The sequence below is a fragment of the Chiloscyllium punctatum genome, chromosome 9, assembly GCF_047496795.1.
Source record: "Chiloscyllium punctatum isolate Juve2018m chromosome 9, sChiPun1.3, whole genome shotgun sequence".
In the NCBI taxonomy this organism is placed as follows: domain Eukaryota; kingdom Metazoa; phylum Chordata; class Chondrichthyes; order Orectolobiformes; family Hemiscylliidae; genus Chiloscyllium; species Chiloscyllium punctatum.
Genome location: NC_092747.1, coordinates 54933049 through 54943557, shown reverse-complemented (window position 1 = coordinate 54943557; position 10509 = coordinate 54933049). Strand labels below are relative to the sequence as shown.

Here is a 10509-nt window from a genome sequence, read left to right as displayed (position 1 = left end):
TCAAATTAATTGAATCTGTCAAGCTGGCAAATTAAATCCAACTTTTTTGGATAAAAAGCTGCCTGCAGTGTAAACAATTTTTTGTTCTGTTGACATAAGCTTGATGGCCACTATTAAAAATTTGTGCTGCATGACTGATCTCTCAACCTTCCATCACAGTGGGTTTACTGTCAGTTCAGTTTGATTGGCAGCTCCAAGTGCTTATAAAGTATTTTTATTTTTCTTATGAAGGTTGCTATTGAATCAACTTAGTTGCAGTAAATAGGATTGAATCAGAATTTCTTTTAATAGTGAATTTATAAATAAAACCTGATTTTCTAAATATCAGCATGGATCCTGATGTATGTCTGTGGTGATACAGGGTGAGTTGGCACAGATTGTAATTCAGAAGCTGGTGGGAGGGAGGCATGAGTTGGCACTGCTAGGTTAGTAGGGATGAGGTGTTCCTTTTAAGGCAATTGGGATCCTGATGAACGTATGTAAATCCACCTGACACATGCAAAGTATATAAATTATACTTGAACAAAGCCTGAATAGGTAAATCTCTGCAGCTTTTCAAACAGCTGAAAGTAGGACTGCATCTATTCTGACCCTGTGTAGACCTTTTAATCAAAGGACAGTCATTGATGGTAAATGAAGGTAGCAACATTCAGCTGCTTGAGCTTTCTCTCCTGCCTGTTGGTTTTTATGGACAATGCAACTAACTGGTGGTCTGTATATGCAGCTTAGGAGGCAGCTTACCCATCAAGTGTGTGCTTTGTAGTCAGACATTAGTTAGAGTACCTTTACTCAGACTGAAACAATTCGGTTTTCCAGCGCCCTCTTTGGGCCATGTAGCCTGCTGCTCCAATAACCCCCTTAAGCAGCTGCAAGGAAGCTGCTTCCATTTAGGTAGTGACCTTCCAAGGCCAGGCTCTACAAAATGCCTGGTACTCTGTAAACTGGCCTGTAAGGCCTTTATGTAAACAAATTGGCTTCCTGCCTCCTTGGAATATGCAGTTTCTCTGCAACTGGTTCTCCTGTTGGGAAAAGACTTTGGCAATGAGTCTTCACAAGGAGCTGTTGTCACCTGACTCCCCTCTATTTTGCCAGCAGGAGAAAGTGAGGACTGCAGATGCTGGAGATCAGAGCTGAAAATGTGTTGCTGGAAAAGCACAGCAGGTCAGGTAGCATCAAAGGAACAGGAGAATCGACGTTTCGGGCATAAGCCCTTCTTCAGGACCCCTTTCCTGAAGAAGGGCTTATGCCCGAAACGTCGCTTTTCCTGTTCCTTGGATGCTGCCTGACCTGCTGCACTTTTCCAGCAACACATTTTCAGCTCTATTTTGCCAGCCCCTTGTTTCATAGCCCATAACCCATGGTCTGAAAAAAATTCTTATGGAACCTGAAAGAACATTGTGCCTCCACAAAAATTATATTTTAACCTTCCCATTTTTTGCTTTTCTCTGCATTGGACTCCAGGTTAACCTAAATTACATCTGGCTGTATCCCAAGACTGACACAGTTGTAATCTTTCCATGCTATGTGCATGTTTTAATTCGAATAACTTATCTTAATTGTTTAATAAAAATATATTCTCAAAACAGATTTCAAATGATAAACCAGGTTCCACATTATGCAGGCATAAATGGTGTCCCATATAAACTAACATTTCTGGGCAAAATTTCAAATGACAGCACATTGTATCTGTCATGATATAACAGCATGCACGTTCCATGGATAATGCCAAAACTTTGACTGTGATGTGAAAAGGAACATTTACAGACAGATTAGAAATTTGCTTTGGTGGCTTATCTTGACCCCTTTTATGTTCAAGCCAAAGGTAAGTTCCAATCATTATATTTAATGTCCAAAGTGTAACCTGGCATAAAAAAAAATATTTGATTACAAACCAAGTTCCGAAGAGATGAAATGGATCTTTACCAGTAGTGTGGAATGAGCTCATGGTGAATCAGCAGCCCAGTTTACCTGGTGTCCAATTTCTTTTCCAATTCATTAGTGAGGAAGTAGGAATACGGTAACTTTTAATCCCCAGAAGCAACTAATTTATCCAGTAAAAGTTAGTTTTTCAACTAATCTTGTGCTAAAGGTATATCCTATAATGCAATAGAATCTTTTTTGTTGTCATGGTATTAAGTTATTAATTATTAAATATTTAGACCTTAATTCTGAAACCAAATAACAAATGGCTCCTTTAAGGATGTTTTTGGCTATATATTTCCATTTTATGCTACACCACTGATGGAGGGCAGAGGGAATACTCACATTTAATGGCATTTTAGTTACATCAGAGGGCAGAGGTAAGTTTTCGATCCTTGTTTATCAAGCTATTTGACTGTACACTATATATCTCAAAACCTAATGGACAGACTTCATAATCATTTATTGCACAGCCAGGGTATGGTTAGTGAAAGAACTGATTTGATTTTTAGCAACGAGGTTGTTCTGAATTCAAATCCTGGAAATTTTTGAATGATCTCTAACTTTATACAATAGAGTGTGATGAATTTTTTTGAATGATATAGGTTGATTTATTTAGAATGCTGTTGGTTGTTTTTGAATGTTGTGGCTTGTCTCAATTGTGGTGGAATTTATAACCACTGTCAAAATATAAACAGGGTTTTCCGATCAGGGTATTGGATGCAGATTCACCTAAAGCTGCTTCAGTGAGACAAAGACTTAATAATTAGATTTTATCAGCTTTGTGATTGCAGAGCATCAACTAGGATATATGTAAGACTTAAAGGTTCATAATTGCAATATGTTGAGGAAACATTTTGCACCTCTTTAGTAAAGTGGTCAACGTTTCCTACAAAACTTCCTATAGGTCTGCTGAGGCATCTATAGTGACACTTCTTAGAATATAAAGACGATCAGACAGAAAGTCAGTTATTAATTCACCAGTTTCTCATTTCACTGAAGAAATGTTTGCCTTCCACTGGAATCCCAGAAGCCCCAACCTACACCAGCCCACCATGGAACATAGCTGAGGATTGTAATTTGAGTGGCTGTTATAGGTTTGAATAACATCCCCTAATGGTGAGGTATTCAGAACTCCAACTCACTTATGTTTGGCAAGGGACTTTGGCTTGATGTGCTGTAGGTTTTAATGAGCTGCAGCAACAGTAAAAAGTTACATTCAGAGTAACAAGGAGATTTAAGTTCACACAGTAAATTATTCAAAACATTGGCACTCAAGAGGAAATAATGAAATTTAGTAAAGCCATGGTACTTAAAAATTCAACAATATTGGTTCCATACATTTACTGGCACGATATTTAAATATTCCTCTGCATATTTTTTATATTTTTACATTTATATTGGTGTTTTGTTTTAATGTTAACTAGGTTTCTATTTAGACTATCAAAACTAAACTGTTATCAGCTGAGCAGAAATGTGAATAAATCACAAACAACTCAGCCACATATTTTACTAAATTCTATGTTCCTGTCATTTATAGTGAACTTGGAGTCATATGTTTGCCAAAAGAGACTGCTACTCGCTGCAAAGTAATCCACAAAGCAAAACTTAACTTCTGATGGTCATTGCCACTGAGCTTAAATAAGAAATGTAATTGCTGACAATATAACTTAAGCAGTGTTACAGCAAAACTAACCACCATTTTTATTAAAGCATACAGGCCCTATTCAAACAACTGTTAGTATTGGCACAGGAGGAAATGGAAGTTCTTTATAAATTTGTGGTCTTAATCTGAAATTTGACTTTACTTGCTTAAGAATAATGTGTTGCAATATACGTGAGGTACAAAAGCTCCATGATGATGCAGTAGGACTGTTTTGTAGTTAATGTCTCATTAACTTGCCTTTACCCTGAAATTGGTCCTAACTTGTCATTTCAAGTATCTTTCAGTCTTTGCCATACTATCACATTCTGTATTGCAGTACTTAGCCAGCAGCACAAAGTTCATTATTCTCCAGAACATTTCATGGTACCAAAGCCAGGCAGAATAACCTTTCCTTTTGTATATAAGTCTGCTTCCATTCCTTTATTCATGCGTTGTACCAAAAGTTTCTCATAAAGCAAAGGGTGGTAGGCACCCAAGGTACAGGCAGCATCATAGTATCGCTCATGGTAGTGACAGAGATCTGTCTGTCTGATGGAAGGGATATACTCGTAGATATTGACATTGTCACACAACGACATCATGATAAGGATTCCTGGAAAACATTTATCAAGCCCATCAGAAAAACATTGAAAATTACATTTTGATTACACAGTCAACCTAAATATTAAATTCAGGACAAAATGTCAACTCTTCCTTTAAACACTCAGTGACCATTCCTAATAGCATTTTAAGCATTTAAGCCTGATTATTCCCATCACTCATAAAGAAAACTTCCCCAGTAATGTCATGATCTGTGACTATCATTCATGCTCTTACAACCAGACAGCACATTTTATTGAAAATATCTAAAATGTTTCCAATACAATTTCTTTGAGTAACTAAAGTAACTAAGGATTTAAATACATAAATATTCCACAGCAGCATATTTATTTTACATATTATCTCATGAATTTTCAGTGCGTTCACTAAAGTTTTAATTATAATCCTAAGTGCTTCTCGGAAGCCTAGGCCTCATTTTGGATATTTTAGCCTACAATGGCTGTGTTTTAATGCCAGCTCTGAACATATACAGATTTTAGACAAAAGTCCAGCTTATACAAGAGTTTGTATGATACAAGAAAGAAACAAATTTTTCATTTCTTTTTATTTCGCATGTTATTGCCCTCAAGTTGATATGTTACTTTATATGATGCAATAATGACTTTCCCTGACACTTTAAAGATGCTGATGGAGTCTCTGACACAAGTGACTGAAGTTTCAATTTAGAAGTGAGATATTACAATGATGTTAATCCTCCCTTACCACATGACCCTCCTATTAAACCCACTGGGGAGAGAGACTGACAGAGTATATCACTGTCCCATATCTATTCCAGAGGACCAGGAGCTGGTTCTTAGTTTTGGAATCAGACCCTTGATACTGGGAGAGTTTTCAGGTGTCAATCCCTCATTACACCTTTGTCAGATCTTTGTAGGGATAGCCAGTTTGAGGATTGAAAGCATGTTTCCTTTACAATTAAGGCTGGTAGACTGTCTCCTAAGGCAGGGAAGGCAATAAAAGGTCTTCCACCAACCATAAATGAACTATTCATTTTCTGTAAAGTGGGAGCACCATTAATTACTTTCTGAAGATTACTCTGTAAAGATAAATTTTCAACTTTGAAAAGGCCATAACTGCCAGGCAATCCTCATGGAGGGGCAATTCCTCCACTGACTGATTCAGATTCTGCAGATGTGGCCTAACCACTGAGGTTTGGGCTGTGGTATCTAGCAGGATGGAGTATTTCCTCTGCCTTCAAGAAAGCACAGCATTCCTTAGTTGTTTGGTTCTCAAGAGTTGAAAGACTTTTTTTATTGCAAGTATTATCGTTAGCCCTTTCCAAATGTGTACAACATAATTTGTGATATATTTGTCCAATGTATGATTATGGAATTGCATATCAGGGTATCTCAGGATTTTCAGATCTGTTAAATGATGATAATACAGCTGTAACACTGATTTATACTATCATTGATTTTTTTGTTTATAGATTATTGCAATTTTGTATTTGTTTCTTCTCCCTTTCTAATTTTACATTTGTCTTCTCAATCTTCTCTGCTGTAAACCCAACTCAGCATCCACTACTTCAAGCCTACACTGATCCAATAACACTACTATTCAAAAAAAAAGTCTTAAGATCTGGACACACTGAATAAATGGTAGACTGCTGAACCTTTTAATAGAAAATAAGAATTATATAAATCCTTTCCACATAGAAGAAATTTGGAAGCACAGTGATTCTTATAGCAATATAGCATTTTAGAATCATTTTATATTTCTCAATACAGTAGGATTGCTGTACTCTTATCTTAAAATTCAGGATCTTATAAATATAACTTATTTTGTAAGTCAGCTTGCAGTTTTAAAGTAGAAATATTACATCTATTAACTTTCCCAAGTTGATTTATTGGGAGAGTAAGATTTACTTGTTTGGTTTATCAGTGAATCATAATTATTAGCAACTTATAGTTCCAATGTTAGTTTTTGATAATTTATAAGATTACTATATGGGAGCAAACATTTCTAAAGATATGTCCTCATAAAAGCATTGTGCAAAGAGAAATTTTTTTAAAAGTTCAGTTCTTCTGTGAAGACTATACCTTTTAAATATATCATATAACGTATTTACTGTCATCAATTTTCGAGTCAATCTTTGAGTTTTGAGAACTTTTATCACCAGTGATTACCAGCTGAACATTCAACTGATGTCATTTCATTGGAAAGAACCAATGTGGGCTGTGAGTTGCAATTTAATGCAGGGCAAACATGGTGCATGACATGGAATAATGTGAAGGTACCTCCACAACCTGACAGAATTGTCAGTCAGCACCAGCGGCAGATTCCTAATGAAGACTAGCAAAACAGTGTATAGTACATGTTTTCATCTGTGTTAAAGAAATGCTGCATTGTCAGGAATAAGGATCAATCATTTAATTAATATTGGGTGGTAGTCAATAATGGCAGTCAATTTTCCACCAAAATAACTTCTAAGCAATTGAAGTTTATCCCAGTGTCTAGAGTAAATTGGGACTTCAGATGGAGGTGGAGTCAGTACTTTTTTTAAACTATCAACAATCTCTGACTGGACCACGTAGGCTGGTTATAACTGTATAAGTCCAACTGTAGTGAATGCTAATCTTTCTCATTGATTTGAGATAATTGAACATAACTACTTTGTGATGTCATTAGTGTGTGTGTGTGTGTGTGTTGTATAACATAACAAGAAAAGCTTTGATTAGTATTGTGACTTATTTGTCAGGAGTTTTTTCCACAAAGAACTGTTTATGGAATACAGTTATGTAATGAATTGACGTTAATGAATATATTTCGTAAATACCACAGACAAACATTACCAAGGAGTAAATAGAATTACTGTTTCAGAATGTGTTCATTTACCACTTATCTTATTATATACTTCTCTAAAATGTTTGTACTCCATTTTAAGTCTTGAGGTTATATTTCACCTTAAAATCCTGAAATTATTTTGTAATCTAATGCAATTTGTGAAGTTAAAATCTACAAGAATTGTTAATTTTTTTGTAAAGTTATTATTTCCTTTCTACTGTGTATACTATTTTGTTGTCAGGTTTTTGAAGATAAATGGGTATCCAGAGTTCCAAAACAAATCTACATTTATTCTACTGTAACAACCTGGACTTTGTTGTTAAAAGAAAAAGTGAGAATCAAATTAGTTTGCATATCTTGAAGAATATCTTTGACAGTAATTAAAATTTAAAGGAATGAATCCTCCCATGTAAAAGTAAATTTTCATTCCAGGGAAGTTCATGATAATTCAAGCCACTGAAAATTCATTCACATTGGCAGTTTTCCAATCATCTGGAACTTTTCCATTGTAATACCCTTTTTCAAAAAGAGAAGGAGGTAAAAAAGGGCAACTATAGGTCAGTTAGTTTAACACCCATCATCGGGAAATGTTGAAGTTTTTTTCTAAAGGGTGTAATAGTAGAGCACTTAGAAATACATTAAATAGTCAAACAGTCAGCATATCTTTACAAAGGGGAAATCATACCATGTACAAGTTCATAAAATTCTGAGGTGAAGCAGGATAAATAAAGGGAAGCCAGTAGACTTCATATATTTGGATTTGTAAAAGGTGCCAATAAGATAGAATGTATAAGGCTACTTAAGATAAGAGTCCATGGTGTTAGGTGCAGTATACCAGCATGAATAGAAGATTGGCCAATAGCAAACAAAGATGCATTTTCAGGATGGCGACCTGTAATTAACTGAGAGCCAGAAGGCCAACAGGGAGGAATGATAGAGACTAAAAATCAGGAAAACCATTAGGAGCAGATACTCTTTTAATCGTGAAGTCTTATGGTCATGAACAAAGTAGAAAAGAAGTGAATAAAAGATGCCAAACAGCAATAATTACAAAGTTGGAGTGAATTTGGGCTGCACAAAGAGGTACCACATAGGGGGCATCTAGCTCATCAATAGATAGATAATGTATAGAAAAGGTGGATTTATTAGGCTAAAGTTAGTTACACAACGTTTTCAAGAAAAACCGTGGAATAAAAATATGCAAATATATTCACTAATAGCAGGAAAAGCAATTTTGAAAATGATCTTTTCTTTGTTAGCAACAAATGCTTAGGAGTGTAAATCAATTAATATTAAAGCTGCATTTGCTCAGAGACCTCTGCGGTGACCAAAACTGTATGCAATACTCCAAATGTGGCTGCACCAGAGTTTTGTCCGTTTAGGGATACCATCATAGTATTATACACTTTGAATCCAAAATATGTAACATTATTTGTTCATATCTCTGTACATTATAGATACTCCTTATCACTGACTTCACAATCAAAGAACTTTGCAAAGATTGATTTTTTTTCCTCTTCATTCTGTTAACATGCATTGTAATTTTAAAATCTCCATTTTAATTTCCTTTTTATTTCCCCATCTCAATGGAAATTGCTCCAGTATCTCCAGTTTCTCTATGTAATGAGGTTCCCTTCCCTGGCACCATCTGGTAAATTGATATTCCACTATGTCTGCAATATTGGGCTGAATCTTACCATATTTTGGCAAAGTGTCATTTTTTTTCAAGTCTCATGGAGGGTTTCTCTTGAGTTTTCTTGCATTGTCGTTCTGAAGTCACCTCACTGCCAACTATGTTTCTCTCATCTGAGGCACACTGAATCTACCAGTTGCTGTTGCTGGAAGAATTTGCTTTTGATTGGGTATCCCAGTGCTTGCTCCAGGTGCCCCTTCCTCACCAGGAGATAGGGCAGTCAGTGCCAGTTTGAGAAACCAAATGTAGTCATCCTAGAAATCTCCATTTATGACACTTCAGAGGTGGCAGGTCTTCTATCTCTAACCTGCCTGCTACACTTCTCCCTCCAAGGAGAATGTAGCTTCCTCTGGGCAGGATGCACCCAGCATGTCTGACCCCTCCAGATACAAAGGCCCTGGGGTCATTCGACCAAAATTCCAAGGTCATTGTGCTCCTACACAGGCTGGGCTCCAACCACACCAGCTGCGGGCACTGGGGCAATCCTGAAATGTAGTAGAAAAGAAGCAACTCCTTGAGGGCACATTGGCACAGTATTGCTTCTGTAAATATATGTTCACCTTATCCCTATCAACTCTTGGTATGTGGCCAGGCAGTAAGCTTAAAGATACTGAAACAGTTTGTCCTTACTCCTGGATAATATTCCATGGACCAAGGTGTGTAAAGTCCTTGTGTGGGCAATGGATGACTTGTAGTTTTGCTGCAACCTCAGCAACCAAGCTCGCTCTTTTTTCAGGCTGCGATTGCTATTGCTATTGACTTACAAACATTAGTGTTCAGCCTTTAACCAGCATGAAGTGGTCTGGAATTCAATTAACCAAAAGAAATACTTCCTGCCCATGTCCTTTGGATAATTGAGATTCCTCTGTACTTAAAGGTCATAGAGTTTGCTGAGCTCAGCTTCACTGTATGGGGGTTTCCCTGCTGGTGTTTCCCTTTTTTAAAAGTCCTACAAAGCTATAATTTTCTGACCTGTCCCTTCTAGATGGCAGCACTTATCCTACCCACTCCAGGTGTGATCACAGCCATTTTCATTTCTATTGTACACATGTGATTTGCTGGACAATGGAAGGTAACAACAACTGTTCCTTAGATGGTGTGCTCCAGTCTTCATTTTGTGTGTAGGTGAAGCCCCAAATGCAAGTATCTCCTGACCTGTAGCCCTCTCTGTTAACCTTATGGGAGTTGCACCTCCACAAGACCCCATCCAACCATCTATTGGAGTTTGCATCTGCATATCTAGGTGAATGTGCCTCTGTCTGCTACCAGAAACCAGGGTGTCACTCATCACTGACACTCCTCCCATGCCCCTTTATCCACTCATGTTCTGTTGTCTGCTGCCCCTGACTTAATTATTAAGATCTTCTCTGCATCTCAGCATTCTGCCTCTATTCTCCCACTATTATTTTCCTTTCTTCCCTTCCACAACACTGGACCCCTGATAATCCCTCCTGCTTGATGTTGAGTAGGTTAGACCCCCTGTACTGATTGTGAACCAATTTCTTGAACAACTTAACCAGTCAGCCCGGAATATTGAATGAACAGACCTTTGACTGATATCTGTATATTCAAGTGCTCAGGGTCAGGAGGTCTGTATCCTTACAATCCAGGCATTGGACCATGGTCAGTGCTGCAGGTTCAATGCAACCAATCAGAGTTAGTAGTAAGTCAGTTGTGAAGGTGCACAGAAATCTGTGAGGAGTCTAGTCATTCATTAGTCAAGTTGATTGGAGTGGGTGGGGTGAACTGATATTTCCACATTTTGGGTTCTAGCAAGTCTGGCTTAGCAGTAAAGAGAAGCTAAAGCTACAACCCTGACTGCTCCGGAAACTAGTCTGAGAATGAG

General features: G+C 37.2%; 1 protein-coding gene across 2 annotated transcripts in view; it reads right to left on the bottom strand.

Annotated features, from left to right (window-relative positions):
* Positions 1-1286: 1286 nt before the first annotated feature.
* st6gal2a (ST6 beta-galactosamide alpha-2,6-sialyltranferase 2a) overlaps positions 1287-10509 on the bottom strand; it is a 100024-nt gene continuing 90801 nt past the window's right edge. For both annotated transcript variants that reach the window (XM_072577564.1, XM_072577565.1), the window contains one exon: positions 1287-4178. In XM_072577564.1, coding sequence (XP_072433665.1) covers positions 3928-4178 — 251 coding nt within the window. In that variant the 3' untranslated portion in view covers positions 1287-3927. The remainder of the gene's footprint in view (positions 4179-10509) is intronic.